Source organism: Miniopterus natalensis, chromosome 4, assembly GCF_054644295.1.
Source record: "Miniopterus natalensis isolate mMinNat1 chromosome 4, mMinNat1.hap1, whole genome shotgun sequence".
Taxonomy (NCBI): domain Eukaryota; kingdom Metazoa; phylum Chordata; class Mammalia; order Chiroptera; family Miniopteridae; genus Miniopterus; species Miniopterus natalensis.
In genome coordinates this window covers 71,417,652-71,438,207 of record NC_142084.1, presented here as the reverse complement: position 1 = coordinate 71,438,207, position 20,556 = coordinate 71,417,652, and the positions used below count along the sequence as shown (strand labels likewise).

General features: G+C 50.3%; 1 protein-coding gene across 1 annotated transcript; it reads right to left on the bottom strand.

Moving 5' to 3' along the window:
• COLGALT1 (collagen beta(1-O)galactosyltransferase 1) lies at window positions 1–18,437 on the bottom strand. The gene is made up of 12 exons (XM_087816806.1): window positions 18,175–18,437; window positions 16,853–16,963; window positions 16,241–16,358; window positions 12,116–12,250; window positions 9,958–10,162; window positions 8,434–8,553; window positions 4,873–4,949; window positions 4,693–4,799; window positions 4,260–4,392; window positions 2,907–3,034; window positions 1,828–2,034; window positions 1–1,578 (listed from the first exon to the last, which is right to left on the bottom strand). The coding sequence occupies exons 1-12, from the start codon at window positions 18,435–18,437 to the stop codon at window positions 1,311–1,313; spliced, it is 1,872 nt and encodes a 623-aa protein (XP_087672932.1). The 3' UTR covers window positions 1–1,310.
• Window positions 18,438–20,556: the final 2,119 nt, after the last annotated feature.

The following is a 20,556-nucleotide window of genomic DNA, read 5'->3' as shown; positions in this document are numbered from 1 at the left end:
TTATGTGAAAAATCAACCAGGAATTTAATTAAAAAATAAGCAAGTTATCCAGGATCCGACCCAGCGAGCAGTGTCCATCCCCAAGAGTAAAGGACCGCTGGCCAGCTCTGACATTCATTTCTGGCTGAAGGCACAGCAAGGCTGGAGGACATCCTGCGCAAGCTGCAAACAGCACCCCAGTGCTGCCGAGCCCGCCAAAGGCTTCCAGAGAGGAATGCCACTGAGCAGGCAGACAGCACGCCTACACCTGAGATGCGGGCTGGGAGGTCAAGCAAACAGGACCAGGGGAGGCAGGGGAGACCCAGCCCCCCTTCTCAATGTGCCCCCTCCAGGGGGGCTGGGGGCAGGAACCTGCACATGGCCATGTGGTTACTGGGACTAGCAGAAGGCCCTGGTGAGAGAATGGTCACCCTCCCTCCTGGGTGGTGATCTGCACACAGCTCAGGAGACTGGGGGACAAATAAGGACACAAGCTCAGCTATTCTCTACCCCACTGGGAACCCACAAGGTCTGGCACACAGCAGGCACTCAATAAATGCCCAACACATGAAGAAATGAAAGGTAATTTTTTGTTCATCTCTGTGGCCTAGCACACGTGGGTGATCAAATGCTGACTGAATAACTGTATACTGTTTTGTATCACTAATGCCTGGTGCACGCAGTAGGTGCTCTTCAGGTGTGGGGAAGAAACTAATTAAAGAGTGAAAAAACACCTTCCCTAGCACCAAGCTCAGCTCCTGGCACAAAGCAGACACTCAATAAAAGCACTGAGTCAATAAGAACTTTTGTGTCACAAGTACCGGGCACATAGTAGGTGCCTAATATGTTTGAGTAAATGAAAGTGTCTTGTTTATCTCAATATTCTCAGAGCCTGAAATGGTGCCCAACATTCAGTAGGCACTCAATAAATACTTAAATTAATTTTTAAAAAATGAATGTGTATCACTAGTGCCTGATTCTTGTGGGGGGTGTCAATAAATGCTTGATGACTGAGTCATCACTGAGGAAATTATTATGCCTCATTCACTGCCATCATGCATGAACCTGGTACACAGTCAATGCTTTAAAAATGTAAGGCACATGGAGAGATGAATGATGGCTTGTTCCCACCCAATCTCCCAGTGCCAAACACTATTCTTGGCATACAGTAGGCACTCCATTAATGCTGCCTGTGTGAACGATTGCTGAGCAAGAGCTGGCAGGCCACCACCCTGCATGGAGAGTCCTCTGCGGCCTGCCAGGGGTCCCCAGGGGCCCTGCTGTCCCCAGCAAGCTTCTGGAGGCTGCTGTGGTGCTTTAGCCACTGCCCCTCAGAGCTCATCCCGGGCAGCGCTGTCGAGCGGGGACTGTAGCACATCCGAGTTTTTGGCCTCTCGGCTCAATGCCTGCTGCTCCCTCATCTTCTGGGATTTGGCACGGTCCCAGTCAGTCTTGACGTGCTCGTTGTTCCACACGACCGAGGTCTCCGTGTCGCTCACATACCCATCATCCCCTGTGTAGTGTGTGGGGAACACTAGCAGAGGCTCCACAGAGAAGGCACGCAGGTTTCGGGGGGAGAAGTGGGCCTTGTACTCGGACCTGGAGGGGGGGTGAGTGAGGGGCAGCAATGGGTTGAGAGGAATGGACAGATGGAGGGGGAAGTGAAAGGGGACAGATGAGACAGAAGGGGGTGGCATTCAAATGGAGCCAGAAATGGAGGGGACACACAGAGGAAGTGGGCAGAGAAAAAGACACCTTCCTGGGGGTCTGAGAACCTCACGCCCGCCCCCTCCAGGACAGTTACACAGTGAGACCACAGCCCCACTGCCCGCAGCAACCCCCTCTCACACTGGGTGCTTGTCGAACATGACTGGTAGGAACTCGTCGACGGGCAGCATCTTGGAGAGTGGCCGGGCTGCCAGCAGCTTGCGAGCGCCTTGCAGGGAGATGACGTAGGCCAGTGTCCAATAGGAGTAGTCGGCCTCCACCAGGTTTCTCACACGGGGCACAGCCTTCTCGGGATGCTCCACCTGCATCCGCTTCCGGCCCACATAGCTGGGGTGCAGAATTGAGACCCTGTCACCCTCCTTCCACCCACCAGTGAGCCCCTGTCAGGCCCTGGGGTGGGAGCAGGCTTGGCGTGTTTGGGGCACAACAAGAAGCCTATGTGGCTGGACTGGCAGGACCAGAGGGGTCTGTGGCCCTCAAGGAGGAGGGTAGATTTTTTCCAAAGGTACTAGGGAGCCATGGAAGGATCTGGAGCTGGAGAGAATGGGGTTTCTGGGATGTTTTCTGAGGCTGTGCCACAAGGAAGAAGAGTGGGGCTGAGAGGGAAGCTGCTCTGGGTTCAGAGGGCTATGGGGCAGTGGAGTAAGGTGCAAGGATACGGTGACCAGTCAGGAATGAAGGGATGCAGTTACTATTAGGGCCCTGCACACTGCAGGGCGGTGGGGAGGAGTAACAAACCCCCCTATATGAGATCCCAAAGAACTGTTCCAGAAATATGCTGGCCACACCTGACCCATAGGCCTGAGGCCACGCTCTAAGCCCTGACTGCTCTCAGGTCCACCCCTCACACAGGCTACAAACACACACACAGAGTACCCCTTCTGCCACACTTCCAAGAGCTGGCCGGAGCTATTACCCTGAAGATGCCTTCAGACCTATATGTTCTTCTGAACTCTAGCACCACCCCCAGGTTCCAGCTCCACCCCACTCCAGACCACGCTCCTGAGCCCTGGTCCCAACCTACTCCACACCAGGCCCCTGAGCCCTATCCCCATCCTACACCTCTGAATTCTGGCCCCATCCCAAGCCCCAATTCCACCCCACTCCATACTTTACCTCTGGGCGCTGGCCATGCCCCAGTTATGCCTCTGCTCCAGACCATGCCCCCTGGCAAGGCTCCACCCCCAGGCTTCACTCACATGAGGTCCCAGTCCAGATCTTCCCTCTCCACATCCCGCATGAGGTTCATCAGGCGCCTCTTGAAGAAGATCTCGAAGCGCAGGTCATCCTCAAAGACCAGAGATTTCTGCAGTCCCCTGTCCACAACCTGAGGGAGACCAAGGCCTGGCCTAACCCTGAAGCCAGCTCAGCTTAAAGGCTCTGGGGCAGAAGGAGAGAAGAAAACATACCCCTCCCCGCCACCGTCAACTTCCCCACTGGACTACCACTTACTCCAACATTCAACAACAGACGCCTTGGCCTGGCTGCTCCTTCCCATTGCAGGGCCTGGGACTGTGCTGACACATAGCACCCTCCCCCACGCAATGGCAGGTAGACTACCTCTCACCCTCAGACTTCAGATCCAATGTCACCCACCCAGGAAGCCCTTCCTGACCACCACCCAAAGCTGCCAGCTGAGGACAATTCATACCCTTAGTCCCCCTCTCTAGATGTATCTCACTTATTTCACTTTGATTTATTTCTTTGTGGTTTATTATCAGCCCTCCCACTTCCCAGGGTTGTGAGCTCCCTGCAAGGGACTGAGCCTGTCCCAGTGGCTATCCTGACCCCAGCACCAGCACCAGGCCAGGAGCATAGTAGGTGCTTAGCAAATGTTCCCTGAATAAATGATCTTGAGAATCTTCGTGACTGCCCCCTGAGGCCACCATGACTGTCATATGGGGAAAATGAAGCTCAGGCTGGGAAGTGCCTTCCTGCTTACAGAGCTCAGCCCTCTAAGGGGCAGGGGTGGACTTAAATCCGACCTCCTCTGGCTTCAGGGCCTCTTGGATACCACAACCTCTGCCCTATGCCATCCACAATGAATCTTAGAAAAGGAGGGCAACCCAAGTGAGCACTCATCATCTCAAATACCCAGACACCCCCTCCAGAGCACCCTCCTACCCTATATGTGGACACCACACTGGGCTTCATGCCTGGCAGTCCCAGGTTCAAATTCCAGCCAGGCATCCTGACCTATCACAGCCTCTCTCTCCAAGTGTGGCTGATGACTAATAGATGGCTGTTACTTCTATTAGTAAATGTCAAGGCCAGATTCCAGGCTCTAGACATTTGAAAGAAGCTGGGTATGAAGAGGCCTCAATTGGCCTTGGACCCAACCTGTTTTGGAAACTGGGCTCACCCCTCTCCCTCCCCAGTCTCAGTTTCTACATCTGCACAATGGAAGGACATTCCCTAAAGAGAGGCCCTGGGTCCTGCTGCAGCCTTGGAATCTGCCTAGGGAGCAGGCAATGCCCTCCGTGAGCTTTGCGAAGGCTGAGGAGGGCCCTGCCCTACCCACCTTGCCAGACCCTCTACCCTGCTGGACCCACCTCCTTCCAGATGTTATAGTGGCTGAGGAAGCAGCCCAACTCTCCCTTGGTGAGGGGCCGCCCATGGTAGGGGTCCTGGTAGCCGGGCAGCATCTGAATGCCCAGTGCCTCCACCTGGCTGGTGTTCATGGCTCTGGAACGGGGGACAGGAAGGGGTCAGTGGAAAACCCACTCTGTCTGCCATTCCACCACTAGTTAGTGCCCCTCCTGCCGAGCAGCTGCTTCCCTCTTTAATTACTGGTGCCTCCTCCTGGACCTGTGGCCAGGCGTGCAGGGCTAGTCTACCCAAGCGTGGCTAGAAGGGTGGGACTCATTTCCCTTCCACCATGGCCCCCACCAGTGTGGTCTACATCCCTCCCCCAGGGTATGGCTCACTTGCCATCCATGACCCCCAGTGCATGGTCTACACCCCTCCCCTCAGAGTTGGACTCACTTCCCATCCACAGCCTCCACCAGCCGGAACTTGATCTCCTGTGCCCACAGTGCCCACAACATGCGTTCCAGCCTGTCCCGCCGTCGCTTCAGGTTGATCATGAAGACCTGTGGCACAGAGCCTCTGTCAAACTCTCTAGCCCTGTCCTCCACCCTCCCTACCCCAGAAGGTCTGGCCCACCTCGTCAAAGCCCATCTTGTCGGGTATCTTGGTAGGCACTGAGACAAACCGGGAGGGCTCTGCTGGGGGGTACTTCACTGCAGGGCAGAAAGAAACCAAGGAGTTGCTTGGGTCATGGGGTGAAGGACATTCCAGCCTCTTTCCATTGCCCCCTCCCTATCCCCTCCATGGCTCCATATCACCCTGAGCTCCTCAGCCTGGGGTAGGAGAACTGCCTGACCTGTCCCTATCCATAACATTGGTGCTAGTCTCTCTCACCTCCTACTCACTCTCCTGTTAGCACACCAAACTCACCCGTTCCTACCTCAGGACCTTTGTACATGCTGGGCCTAGGCCTAGAATACCATTCCTTCCTCCTCTTCCCACCCAGTTCTCAGCTAAGATGCCATGTTGAGGAGAGGCGAGTCTCCTGACTCACTCAGGCTGAGTAAGATACCTCCTCCCAGCCCCCCCCCAACACTAGGCTTCCATCATCAAACCTCCATCCTGCTATCCTAACTCGCTGTCTGTCTCCTGTGAGCCCCGTGGAATGAAGACCAGGTCTTTCCAATCACACTGGGTCCTCAGTGCCCAACACAGGGCTCAGCACACAGCAGGCACTCAATAATTGCTCACAGAATGAACCAAGGACTAGTAACAAGCTGTGTGACCTTGACCTATCTGAGCCTCAGATTCCTTATCTATAAAATGGGCTAATAACTTCTGAGAGGATTATTCATGAAACGATGCCATGAAATCACACTTGTATGAGTTGAATGGTGTCCTCCCACAAAACTTATGTTGGTGTCCAAACCCCCAGGACCTCAGAATGTGACCTTATTTGGAAATAGTCTTCACAGAGGTGTTCAAGATAGAATGAAGTCATTAGAGTGGGCCCTAATCACTATGACTAGGATCCTGATAAAAATGGAAAATTTGGCCTGGCCGGGTGGCTCAGTTGGTTGGAGAGTCACCCCATACACAAGGATGCAGGTTCTATTCCCAGTCAGGGCACATATGGGAAACAACCGATGAATGTTTTTCTCTCACATCGATGTTTCTCTTTCTCCCCCCTTCTCTCTCTCTCTCTCCCCCCCCTTCCTCTCTTTAAAATCAATAAATACCCTGAGGCGAGGATTTTAAAAATGGAAAATTGGGACACAGAGACACACAGAGAGAAGACACACAGGGGGAAGATGGCCATCTGACTGGGTAACACGTCTGCAAGCCAAGCTTTGCCCAGAATTTCAGAGTAGTCATGACTGTTTCCCTTTTAGCTGCTGTGAGCAATGCTCAGACCACATACCCAGGGCGATCTTGATATATTCCTGATGGTTTCTCACAGAAGGATAGGACCTTCAGGTAGACATGAGCTTGCAGAGGTCCATGCCTGCCCACCAGGCTGGCCCAGAAAAGCCCAGCTTGATGGGAAGTACGGTATCTGCCTCACCAAGAAAAAAGTCCCCATGTGAGCCAAGGGGCAGACACAGGTCCCTCTGTCTGGAAGAGACCTGGGCAAGGCCCAGACCTAACCCAGAACCTTCCACCTCATAGCCTGGACCTCGTCCAAGGCCACCACATCCCAGGGCTTCCTCCCACCCAGAACCCTTCAGCTCCTGGCCACCCCACCCTCCTTGGGAAAGCTGAGACCAAGAGCAGGACTTTGGGATCTTATAACAGACTCAAATCTCCATTGCCTGTCCCTTTCTGAGCCTGTGCTCTACCCCCACAACGCGGGGTATGAATGGTGAGAGCACCTACCTGTGGGGAGGTGGGATCTTGTCACCCTGAGCTTTTCTGCAAGTCTGAAATTTATTTTCTTTTTTTTAATTTTTTAAAATATATCTTTATTGATTTCAGAGAGAGGAAAGGAGAGGGAGAGAGAGAGAAACATCAATGATGAGAGAGTCATTGATCGAGCCCACAAACCGGGCATGTGCCCTGACCGGGAATCAAACCCCTATCGCCTGGATCCCAGGTCAACGCTCAACCGCTGAGCCACGCCCGGCTGGGCTGAAATTTCATTATAAGAAAGATTTTTTGAACACATGAAAAATCATGCGTACAGCCCAAGTCCAGGTACCCACACCCACATGGAGAGAAAATGTGGTTTCACTTGAACAGAAGAGGGACTTACACAAATATCTGAAACCCTTATGCCCTCCTTCCATCTGTTCTGTGTGCTCAGCTCTGGCCCTCAAGAAAGAAACAGGAAGATATTCATGCCCCTGTCATGGTCAAGTTGATAACAGCAGTGCTAATGGTTTCTTGACCAGAAACAATAAATATATGTGAAAATTTAAATTTGGAAAACTATGGCAGCCACAGGGATGCTTCTCAGAGTCCAGTCACAGGTGGGAGTTGGTGACAAGCCCAGTGGGGTTCCTGGCCTAGGCCCGAGCATCTGCATGTAACAGACACTTGAGTATTGTGGGGTCTCCACCCTGATGACTTTGCAGCTTCCAGGTATCACCTCAAAAGACCAAAGTCCTTGCATCCACCCCACCCCCTCCAGTGGGGAGTGTGCCATTCCATCTTCAACCACCAGGGGGACATATAGACACAGACAGACAGACAGACAGACAGACAGACACACACACACACACACACACACACACACCCCACCCCCCCCCCACCCCCCCACCCACCTTCTAGAAGCAGGTAAGAGTGGGGCAACTGAGACCAACCGCAGAAGCCCGGACCCTCCCCATACGTATAGTGGGGGGAATGGCTGTGTTGCCTTCCTGGCCTTCTCTGAGATGTGTGTAACAGTGAAGGGCAAAGCCCCCACAGAAGTGGACACGGTACCACTGTCCTCTTGCTCTGGAGACAACCCATCCCCACTAGGAGGCCCCTCCTCAAGCAATCTCGATGACAGCTCGGCCCTGTGCTCAACCCATCTCAGGAGCCCATTAGAGGTATGGCTGCTAGTTTAATAATATGGATTTATTTGTTTATCTAATAGAAAGACATGAGCTTACAACTGTGGTAAAAATATGTATTTCCTTTTTTAAATAAATGTATTCAAGTAAAACAAAAGAGTACACATAAGATATATATTAAATAAATAATAGGTCTGAAGTTTGGAAATGGCCCAAAAAGGCTGTGGCCCAGACACTGCCAAGCACATAAAGGTTCATCAGTGAAAACCTGCTGTTCCCCCTGCTCTCATACCCTCCGTGGCTACCGACTGCCCCTGAGGAAAACACCAGTGTCTAAGGCCACTGTCCTAGCCCTGCCAGTTCTACCCAGCTCACCAGCCCCATTGACCTTATCTGCTCCCTGAGCTTATGTGCCTTCCAGCCTCTCAGTCTCTGCATATAATGCCCCCTCTGGCTGCAATTCTCTTCTGGCTAACTCCTACTCAGCATGCATCTTAATGGCACCTCCTCCAGGAAGCCCACCTTGACTGCCATGCATGGTTGCTGCAAGCCAGTGCTCCCTGAGAGCAGGGACCACTGTCCACCTTGTTCATGCCAGGTTCCCAGTGCCCAGCAAAGGCACTAGCACACAGCAGGTGCTCAATCAGTGTTCAGGGGATGGATGTGAGAAGACAGAGAAAGGGTGGTATGGGGGACTCACCCATAACCTCCAGCTGCACATGGGTGAAACTCTCAGCCTCATCCTGGAGGGTACTATGTGACCGCAGCGGCACTGGCAGAAAGCCATACACCTCCTTGTTGCACACATACATCTGGACCTCTAGAGCCAAAGAAACAACAATCAATATTGAAAACTGAGCAACAAAGTGGCAGTGGCCACCTCTGACCACTGCATCAGCATCACAGCCCAGCATGGGGCCCGAAATTTAAGAGTCCCGCCCACTGTTCCCAACCACCAGCAAAAACCCTTCAGATCTCCATCTAGGACTTGGAGCCAGAAAGAAGTTCCCGCTGGCAGGCAAGACATTGACAATCAAAACTGTTAACAAGCACCTTGCACCATGACTGGCACAGTCCCTACAAGATTCCACACCAACAAACTGCAAAACCGCAGGGGAACAGTAAAGATGCACATTTCGCCTGGCTGGAGTGGCTCAGATAGCCGAGCATCGTCCCATGTACCCAAAGGTTACTGGTTCAATTCCCAGTCAGGGCACATACCCAGGTTTGGGCTTTGAGCCCTGGTTGGGGCATGTACAGAGGCAATCAATCAATGTTTCTCTCTCACATCGATGTTTCTCTCTCTCTCTTTGTTCCTCTAAGTATGTCCTCCAGTGAGGATTAAAAAAAAAAGAGATGCACATTTCTGCACAAAAAGGGGATGCATTTGATGTTAGTAACATTACCTCCATCTGCATTTGTCCTTTTCTGGGTGGTTTAAATTTTTATATTGAGTGTGTATATTTTTTAAAAGGTTAATAACTCAATGAAAATAATTTCCATTTTAACTAGCTTTTTCCATAACAACCCAGATGGTATAAATATTTTAGGCTGCTGGCCTGACAGTTTCTGTTTCAACAACCCAGTTCTGCCTTTGGAACATGAAAGCAGCCATAGACAACACTTAAACAAATGGGAGTGGCAGTGTGCCAATGAAACTTTCTTCACAGGCACTGAAATCTGAATTTCATATAATTTTCAGATGTCACAAAATATTATTCTTCTTTTCATTTTTTCCCAACCATTTAAAAACATGAAAACCATTCTTAGCTTGTAGCCATACAGAAACAGATAGTGGGCTGGATTTGGCCTGCCAGCCAGTTTGCCAACCCCTGATTTAAAGTAAATGACAGGTTAGAATATGGCTGTGTTCTCTTTCTCTCTTTAAAACAATTTTTTCCACTAATTACACAATTAGGAAACAATTATGTTCAACTACAGAAAATTGGGAGAATGTAGGAAAATATTAAGTTGGAAATAGCCTTCAATAAATAGGTCCTAAAGACCTGAGAGGCAAAGACACTCAGCAAAGCCAGGACTGGAAAAAGAATGGGTCCTGGAGCTATCATCTGAACACCTGGATACATCCCCACCTGAAGCCACCCTTGCACCCTGCAGTTTTGGTTCTGTGAACCTTTTGTGGGCTCTGTTTGGACTTGTTCAGTATAGGTTCCAGAGAACCAGCCAGATGACACCCCTGTGACAGCAACCCCCAAGGGCTCACCTGCCTGCTTGCAGGAGAAGGCAAAAACAATGATGTCATCGAAGGACCAGGTATAGTCAGTGTGTGGAGGGTAGAATGCCAGGTTCCTGGATGCTGCCTTCCGCAAGTCAATCAAGAAGGTCGAGTGCACCATGGGAACCGCAAAGCAGCCCTGGCGGTCCCGCTTTCGAATGGGGATGTAGGCGGGTGTGCGCTTGTAGTAGCCCTGTGGGGAAGGGGCAGAGTTCTGCATGGGGGTCCCTCAAGGTGAGGCTTGAGACCCAGGACAATGAGACACCGAACACCTAGAGAGCAAGACCCAGGGGCCAACTCCTGGCTATGGTGGGCATTCCCTGAGCACAGTGCTCTGGGCATCGTCAGTGACAGTCTCCACCCCCAGCGCCTCAGCTAATGGGACAATGGCAGATACAGGAAAAACGGTTGTCTACTTGCAGACTTGGCCCCACACTTCAGATTAGCATATGAAGGAGAAAATTAAAAACTGAAAAAGGTTTTAACATTAAACTGGCTTACAATTAAAAAACAAACCAACAGTAACATCCAATGTTCGTAGAATGCTAATTGTTACAGTGTTTGGGAATTAATATTGCAAAATTTATTAAAGTACTACGACTTATGCCCCAGAAAAATCACTTTGAGATTTATCCAATAGAAATAAAATGTGTATGTTCAGCATTGGCTTTAGTGGTATAAACCTAGTACAATGCCTATCGATTGGAGAGCTATGAAATGTTTTGTGGCTATTTTTAAAAATGTGTTTGAGCCCAGCTGGGTGTGGCTCAGTAGCTGAGCATCGACCTAGGATCCAGGAGATCGCGGTTAGATTCCCAGTCAGGGCACATGCCAGGGTTGTGGGCTTGATCCCCACTCCAGGATGTGCAGCAGGCAGCCAATCAAGGATGATTCTCTCATCATTGATGTTTCTGTCTCTCTCTCTCCCTCTCCCTTCCTCTCTCTGAAATCAATAAAGATATATTTAAAAAAAAAAAAAAGTGTTTGAGCTATGTCTATTGTTCTAATGGGATGTACATGTATATTGTTCAATGGAAAAATCAAATTGTAAATTGAAGCATATAATATAATCCAATTTTTATATGAAATAAATCCTACATGTTGTTTATATGTTTCTGGGGACATGAATAAAGGTGTGGAAAGACATTTTTTTTAAAAGCTGAAAAAGGGACTGGCCATTTGACATCCTTTGATTTACATAGAAATTTAACATCAATTCAATTTAGAAGAGAAGTTTTAAAAGCTTCTGGAACAATCCTGAATTGCCCTCCCTCTTCCTCAGACCCTTTACAAATGAGAACTGTTGGCATATAACATTTAGATTTCTTCTTTCTTTTTAAAATCTTTATTGCTGAAAGTATTACAGATGCTCCCTTTTTCTCCACTGACCCCCTCCACCCTGCATCCACCCTCTATAACATTTAGATTTCTATGACACATTTTTAAAGATAGAAACCTCTGAATTATTCACTTTAAAATGGTGAGTTTTATGTTTTCTGAATTGCATGTCAGTAAAAAACAAAAGACAGGGAGAAACAGGATAGGTCAGCCTCCTGGCTTTAGCCACCCAGCCCCTTTCCCCTGGCATAGCGCCAACTCCAGCACCCATCCCTTTACTCGACCCTGGCTTTGCCCACAACCTCAACCTCAACCCTGGGGAAGGACATATGGCACAGGCCTGGCCAACCAGAGCCTGGTATGTTCTTTAGTAATTAGCTTCAGTAATTGGTTCAGGGGTTAAGAGGAGAGAGGCTGGACAAGGCCCAGTCAGAGAGGACTTCAGCTGAGTGCTGCTGGGATCATTCCCCAAGAGTCTGAAAATAAAGCCACCCAAGGGATGGAGAAAGACAGGAATGTTGTTTGAACATCTGAATCAACCTGTGCCTGAAGTCCCATCCTGGCACTACCACTTCCTAGGTGTGTATGCTTAGGCAAGTCACTTCCTCTTTCTGTGTTTCTGTTTCTGCCTCAGTATTGGGAAGAGGTGAGGAAAGGACACAGTCAAGGACCCTGCCCGGGGCTGTTTAAGGATTATCATGATGGTGTGAAATGCTCACCATGGGGTGGTGTGACAGTAAGTTAGGCCCCCACATGCTTTGCCCAGCCCCCCCCCAGGCTCCCAGTGCTACCCAAGCAGCCCCCTGACCTGAGAAGTCATCCCACACCAGAAATTGGAGTACGCAGCCCGGGAATCCAGCATAGGCGCCACCACTGTCTTGTTCTCAGCAATGAGCAGCGTCAGCGTGTCAGGGTTCAGGATTAGGTTGTCTGAGTCCACAAACTACAAAACATCCAACAGGACATCAGTGTGGGCCACCTGAATGACCTGGGCTGGGCCACAGCTCAGAATGATCGGGCAGAGGCAGAGTCCTGGGGGTGTGAACCTGGAATAGCACATGTGACCCTGGAAGCCACTGGGTGCCTCAAACCACAGCTCTACCCTTAACAAGCCAAGTTACACTCACAAAATGAAACAGGCTACTAAAGAAGGGGCAGGAATGGGCCACACAGCACACAGAAACGCAAATGTGTCCCAGACATGGTGCTGTTGAGATACCAGAGATGACAGTGGGCATGCCATGTGGTTCCATTAATGGGAACTTTTACAACAGGCAGTGCTCATTGTAAAATGAGGACGGGGGGGGCAGAGGCCACCTCTGTGAAGAACACACTTTTTTCTTTGTGAGTTAGATGCCAATAAAAAGTTCACAGAAATAGGAACTTTATTTTTTTTTAACACCTTGAATGTTGGGGTAAAAAGATGGTAACTTGTGCCCAGCCAGTATTGCTTAGCAGCTGAGCACTGACCCATGAACCAGGAGGTCACACACAGTTCGATTCCCAGTCAGAGCACATGCCCAGGCGCAGGCTTGATCCCAGGTGGGGAGGCATGCGGGGGGGACCAATGATTCTCTCTCATTATTGATGTTTCTCGCTCTCCCTTCCATGCTCTGAAATCACGAACAGGATCACCATGGTGGGGTGCCTGCTGGTCCCCCCAAATCTGTGTGTCACCAATACCTTCCAGAAAATACCTTCCAGAAAGGCCACACTAGGATGGTTGCTGTCTGTCACATGAACTGTGAACAACCCAGGAGTCTAGCAGCATTTGAAGGAAAACTTCAGCAAATCAGCAACAGAAATTCTTGCGCTGTCCCATCACAATTGAAAGTCATGCCACAAAACTATTAGGTAAGGATATTCCTGTTTACTGGGTTGTGAAAACATGCAGGTTATGGTACATTACAGAACTATTAGGAGATGGGTTTTTAAAAAATGTATCTGATCCACAGATATGTTTTCCGTTACCCAGGCAGGATTTTTAGAATGTTTGAATCACTTGAGGTAAACAACAGCAAAAACTAGAATTCCAGGCTTCTCTGACACCCCGGGAACCCTCAGCTGGAGACAGGAGGTGGCTGCCCCTGGGACAAGCTGTGCAGTTGTGTTATGTTCCCCATCTGGCCCCTTGAAGACATTTAAATTTGTGACCTCTGAATATATGTGCAGTAAAAACAGCCAGAACAGTCCAGAAGGTCCTCAAAAAGTTAAAAACGGAGTTATCATGAGACCCAGCAATTCCACTCCTGGGGATAAATCAAGAGAACTAGAAACAGCCCAGCCGTGCGTGGCTCAGAGGTGGAGCATCGACTTAGGATCCAGGCGATCGGGGTTCCATTCCCCGGTCAGGGCACATGCCCGGGTTGTGGGTTCCATCCCCAGTCGGGGGTGTGCAGGAGGCAGCCGATCAATGACTCTCTCATCATTGGTATTTCTCTCTCTCTCTCCCTCTCCCTTCCTCTCCCTGAAACCAATAAAAAGGGGGGGGGGGGGAAGAGAACTGGAAACAGGGACTCAAACAGATACATGAACACCTATGTTCAAAACAGCATGACTCACAATTGCCAAAAGGCGGAAACAACCTAAGTGTGCAACAACAGATGAGCGGATAAACAAAATGTGGTCCATCTGCACAATGGAATATTACTAGGCCATAAAAAGGAGTGAAGCACTGACACAGACTACAATGTGGATGAACTGTGAAAACATCATGCCGAGGGAGAGAAGCCAGACACAAAATGCCACGTGCTGCGTTATCCCATTTACACAAAATCCAGAACAGGCAGATCCAGAGACAGAAAGCAGATCACTGGTTGCTGGGTGGGGGAGGGGGGAACGGGGAGTGAATGCTTTTGAGATGATGGAACTAGATAGAGATGATGGTTGTAGAACACTGTGAATGTGCCAAAAACCACGGAATTGCACACTGGAAAAGGTTAATTTTATGTTATGTAAACTGCACCGCAATTAAAAAACATACACAAAAGCCAGAAAGTGAGTCTCTCTGAGAAGTAAGATTACAAGGTTTGTTTTTTTCCTTCCTAAACTACTCTTATTTTTTCTTATATATTTTCTTACAAGTAACACCCATAGTATATGCAAAAAGAGAGAAAAGAGGCCCTTTCAATAATAATTTTAAAACATTGGACAAACTACTTCACATGCCAATATAGACTTCCAAAGTTCCCAATTTCAAAAATAATATGGTGTGTCAAAAGCTGCTTTGAGTTTTGAACCAACGCCTGGAGTTCTACCCAGGTTTGCTGAGGGGAAAAAGTGAAAACCAGCCAACCTCAAACCATGAAAACAAAACAGACAAGGTGGCCCTGTGTGGGATGGTTCCAAGAAGGACCAGTCCCACCTTTGTGTCCCACCCGGCAAACTGAAACCTCCTTCTCCAAGTCTCTACTTTCCGATCTGTAAAATGGTCTAAGGACCTACAGGACCCCCAGGAGAAGCCTTCCTCCTCCCATGGGATGGCTCTCTCCTCCCCAAAGGGCTCAGGCCAGGGGCCTGGTATCCTCCTGGCACCCTCACATCTAGTCCCCAAGCAGGGACTGAACCCACTGCCTTTCTCCACAGCCCATACAAGGCCTCCACTCCAGCCTCCTGCTGTCCCCACTCCTGCCCCAAAAGGCCAGGATCCCATGGCAGCCACCTCACCCTGATTATGCCATCTGTTGTAGGTTGAATGTTGGAAGTCCTAACCCCTAGTATCTGTGACTATGACCTTATTTGGAAATATGGTCTTTGCAGATGTAATAAAAATGTAAGTTAAGATGGGGTCATACTGGATTAGGGTGGCCCTAAATGCAATGACTGGTGACCTTAGAAGAAGAGGAGACACAAAGGAGAGAAGTCGATGTGACCACGAAGGCAGAGATTAGGGTGATGCAGCCACAAGCAAAGGACACCTAGAGCCACCAGAAGCTGGAAGAGGCAGAAAGGATCCTCCGTTGGAGCTTTTTGGGGGAGCATAGTCCTGATGACATCTGGATTTCAGACTTCCAGCCTCCAGAACAATATACTTCCCAAAATACAGTCCCCGCCAGTGTTTGAGACTTTGTTCCAGGAGCCCCAGGACACTGATACACCATCAATTGCCTTTCTACAACTTCATCACAGCGCTGGCTGCCTTCTGATGTTTCCTCACTCAATTTGGTTTTTCTGGTCACATCCACCTTTCCCAGGACACCAGCAAGGTGGGGCTCAGCCTATGTAGATTTTCACTGTGTCCCCGGGGCCAGGAAGAGGGCACTGGTAAGGGCTCATCAATGTGTGTCGATTGATAAATTAAAAAGGCACAGACCTCAACTCAGGGCCTGGCACATACACAAAACCAGTCAGATTGGCACCACTACGTTCAACCTCCCCAGCAGCCCTGCCATCAACACCCTCCTCATCTGCACCAGGGGAGGGCATTACACCCAGGTCAAGGGAACAGGAAGGCCCGTGACCTGTGGGCATTTATCCAGCATTATTTCATTCAACACTTAATGTCCCCCTTTCCCAGAGGTAACACTCGCCCAGGAAGAGGAAGTGAAAATCAGGCCTCAGCAGCTCAGTGTCACCAAGTTCCCCCAGTCCCCAACATATCGTCCTGCTTCTTGAAGTGACCCTGAGAGTGTCATCGAGGGTGTATGGAGATCTGGTGTCACTTGTAATGGCGATAAAAGTAGAGATGAACCAAGTGTCCAACCACAGAGGACAGTTGGGAACACAATCTAATGGTTAGGAGCCCAGGGGCCCCAGATTGAATCCCAGCCCTTCCAACTAACCAGCTGGATTGCCTCTGACAATTCACATCCCTTCTTGTGCCTCAGTTTCCCCCTCTGTAAAACGGAGTTAAGGATAGTCTCCACACTCACTGCTCTGCCTTCCCTTTGGACACCCTAGAAGCCTCCTGTGATCCATAGGCAGGGAAACTCACCAAGATATAATCGGCCCACATGTCCCGGGCAGATTTCAGGGCTGCCTGGCGCAACTTCATGACGTGCTCGTAGCGTGAGTCAGACCAATGTTTGGGGCCCTCTTCATCTTGGTAGGACCTGAGGAGAGGCAGCTGTGATGTGGGGAAGCACAAGCACTGTGAGAGCCCAGAGAGGGCCCAGGCTGTGGAGTGGTCAGAGATGGCTTCCTGGAGGAGGGGATGGGTGAGCTGGATCTGAAGGCTGGGAAGAAGCAAGCAAGGGGAAAATGGGAGGGAAGTGCATCTGTAGCAGGGAACATAGCAAGTACCAAGGCCATGAGGGGAGGAAGTCCAGACAATCTACAGAGAAGGAAGAAAGCTCAGGAGAAGGGAGAGCCACTGGGAGAGATGCAGAACAAAAGAAAAATGGAACCTGAAGAATCTGTGAAGCTGAGGGTGGGTCAGAGTAGTCAGAGTAGCCATGGCTGCCACTTAAGGCTGCAGAATTAGGCTAGAATCAGGGGCTGAGGGACTAGGGTTTGGTTGCAGGACAATGGGGAGTCATGGAGGGTGTGTGAGCAGGGGTGCAACTGAGTCCATCTGGGAGGGCTCAGGGCAGGGCCTGGCACTCACCGGGGCTCCTCTGCTGGCCGCCACTCCACGGAGTGGTACAAACTCTTCACGGCCACCAGCCATTCCCGCAGCACTGCCGATGTGTTGTCTGAGTTGTGGTCTGTGGCCACCCTGCAGGTGGAGGGGGACAATCAGTGAGGATGGGGAGCCCAAAGCCGGATGGGGCATCAGCGCAGCGCCTGGGCTCTGAACTCTGGTTCAGCCTGTTATCAGCTACACAGTCCTGGGCAAGACACTTCCCCCCCTCCATGCCTCAGTTTCCTCATAACACAGGGTAAGGACACTTCACTAGCCTGCAGAGAAGATTAAATAAGCTAATTTTAGAAAACACATGAGACACTATTAGTACTGTTGAGCATCTAGGATCTTATAAGGTTATGTACTAAACATGTGCGATTTAATAAAAATACAACTACATCATACAGTTCCACCCCACCTTCCTCCATTCTCTCCTTTGAACTGCACCACCTCAGAGTAAGCTGTGCTCACTCATTCATTCAACAAACATTTCTTAAGCATCAACCGTGCACTTGGATTATCCAGACTAGGGTGGGAAAAAGGGACACTTGGGAATCTACTTTGACCATGGAGCCCAGAGCTATTTTCCCAAACGAACTGTTACTAAGTTGACAAGGACAGCAGTGCGAACAGTAATAATCACAGCAGCTCTGGTCGCTGAACGCCAAGCCATGATGCCCAGCACAAGGGCTTCACACCTATTAACTGATTAATCTTAAAAGACAAACCCAACCAGGGTTGTATTAATACTCTTTTTTCCAGATGAAGGACACTGAAGCCGGAGGCAGGAAGTCACCGGTCAGGCTTGTTCATGGCTGTATCCCAGTCCCCTTCCAGGGAGGGTCACTTACCCTGGGGCCATACGCCACCCACCCACTCCGGTTAGAAGCCCGATTCAGGCTGGTTTCAGGGCAATGCAGCAGAAGTGGAAAGATGTGCAGTTAGCGGAAGTCCAATGTGGGCGCCAGCAAGGCCCTAGCAGCGGCTCCAGGCTCCCCGGAGCCTGTGTGTATTCCAAAGGGGTTTAGAGGGTTAGGCAGGGCGTCCTGCCCTGGGTGTGGTCCTGGATCTGCCCTAACCGGGGGCCAGCAAGCATATCGAGGGTTCGGCCCATTCTTATGCAGGGGGGCGGCAGGGGACAGCAGGAAGAGTGCACCCGTGGGTCCGGTCCGCAGATGGGGACAAAAAGCTGAGAGCGCGCGTGGGTCTGGCCCGCCCTGCCCGGTGCCAGGCAGCGGGCAGGACGCGGCGCGGACACGCCGACGGGGCAGCAGGCCGGACGCTGCGGGCGGCGCCGCACTCACCACAGCGCAGTGCGCTCCCGCGGGTGGTTCAGCCGCTCCAAGGCACCCAGCGTGGCCGGCAGCGCGTGGGCCGCGTTGCGCGCCAGCAGCGCGATAAGCACGCGCGGCGCCTGCAGCGGTGACTCGGGGCTCCAGCGCTCCTCCGGAAAGTAAGCGGCGGCGCCCGGCGGGCCCCCTGGAGGCGGCAGCGCCAGCAGCAGCAGCAACAGCAGCTCTGGGAGCGGCCGCCCGCACCGCCGGCACGCGCGTGGGGCCGCCGCCATCGCGCCACGCGTCGCCTTTAAGCCTCTTTTCTGCCGGCAGACGAGGGCCGTGCCTTAAAGGGGCCGTCAGAGCCCCGCTGCCCTGGCGCGCCTTAAAGGGGAGGAGAGCGCCCGCCTTCCAGGCCCCGCCTCCGGACCGCCTTAAAGGAAAGGAGGGCTGTTTACCCTCGGTAGCCCCGCCCCCACTCCCGCCTTAATGGCTCAAAGTTCAGAATCTGCCCTGCCTCCAAGCGACTGATAGAGCGGGACCCGCTCTTGATGCCCATCCAACTTTGATTCGTACAACCCCCGGGTGTACCAGGCCGACCTGGATAGTTAGGACCTGGTTTGGGACCCAAAAGAGCTGAGCCTCAGTTTCCCTGGCTGCAACGTAGGTGTTACCATCCTGGGTCCCCGACCTCGCCGGGATGCCCTCAAGGCTTGCTGGGTATTAAGTCCACGGACACTGTCGTGTCCAGGCGCCCCGTGCGGGCTCGCTGTGTAAGCCTTAATACGTCCACCTGTACAATAGGCTTATACCAACCCCACGGGGTTGGCATGAAGGAACCAAGCGATGCTTTAAAGTGCTGAGCACGCGCTCTGGAGGCAGGATGGGCTTTTCCATAGAAATGCTACCAGGAGACTGTTTTCCAGCACTCGGATGTATTTTCTAATTGATCGTGTTGGGGTCAATCTTAAAAATTAAGTCTTAAGAGTGATGTTGATGTTATTAATGTGTGTATGGCAGGGGTTAATATTGCTGGGTAAAATTCAGGGCACAGGTTGTGCGTCCTGACTGGCCATCAAAGGATGAATGTGGGGCAGTGAACTTGGCGAGGATAAACCCAAATCTCCCAGTGTGTCTATGGAGTCAGGTGATACTCCCCCTCCTTCTCTTCCTGCTCCTCCCCTTGTCCATGCCCTTCCTTTCATTACTTTTCTCTCTTTTGCTTGTTTTCCGATATTTTTCTACAGTAATTATCTGCACAAGTTAAGTTTTTGGCTGAGTCTTTTAGAAATGCAGGCTAATCTTTACTGGTTACATGATTGAGAGGAGGAAAAGGGATGAGGCCAAACGTGGTCATTGTTGATAGGAGCACAGGGGATCTCTGCTTTTAGGGCATGTTTGAAATTTTCCATAATAAAAAGACAAAAACAAGTTTATGCTCTATGGACCTGGCAACGAAAGATCTTCCATATTAAACAAGAAAAATAGAGTGACAAGTGCACCCTTGTCCTGATACACTGAGAAAAGACTGGAAGGATTTAGACTCCAGGGCAAACAGTGGTTTTCTCAAATTCTTGTTGCTGCAATTTTCCCAGAATAACTTCAACATCCTGGGTAAAAAGAAGCCAGTTGGACAAAGCTGTGAAGCACAAATGTATCTCAGAAGATGGTGGTGGAGGGGGAAAGTCAGGAAACGTGAGGAAAACCATATTCTCTTGGGGGAGGCTTAAAACTCCAGGATAGAATGAGAGGAAACCATCTCTGTGGAGTGTGCAGGTCCCCCTCTGAAAGCTGAACCGAGAAGAATATTAGGGAAATCCCTCCGGAACCTGCTCCGGAAGCAGCTGGAAGGCTTGTGATGTGGGAAAGCTGCCAACCTCCAGTGAACAGATGACTTTTCTGGCAAGCAGAGAAGTCTGTAAAAGTTCTCTCACTGAGAAACTTGATACCAAGTTAAAATTTGGAACAAGTAAACAAACTCACAAGGCCCACAGCAAGCTGAGGAAAAAATATCTGTAACCTGGAGACAAAGTGTTAATATCCTTAATATACACAGAGTTATCAGAGATCAACAAGGATAAAATCTCCCGGGGAAAACAAGTAGAGAGAGCCACGAACAGTTCAATAAAAAAACCACGAACATATAAATGGCCAATAAACATATTTTTAGATTCATTTTAGTTATCAAAGAATTAAAAAATGAATTAAAGAATTAAAAATTAAAAAATGAAATATGTGTGCCTATCAAATTGACATTTTTTTCTTTTATGAAAATTCCTAATGTTTGGAAATGATATGGAGAATGTGCACAAATCCTGCTGGTAAAAAGGCACAGCCTTTCAGAAAAGGAGTGAGGTGGAGGTGAGATGGTTATGAAAGCCTTGAAATGGTTCATATGGCCCTGCTGGTGTT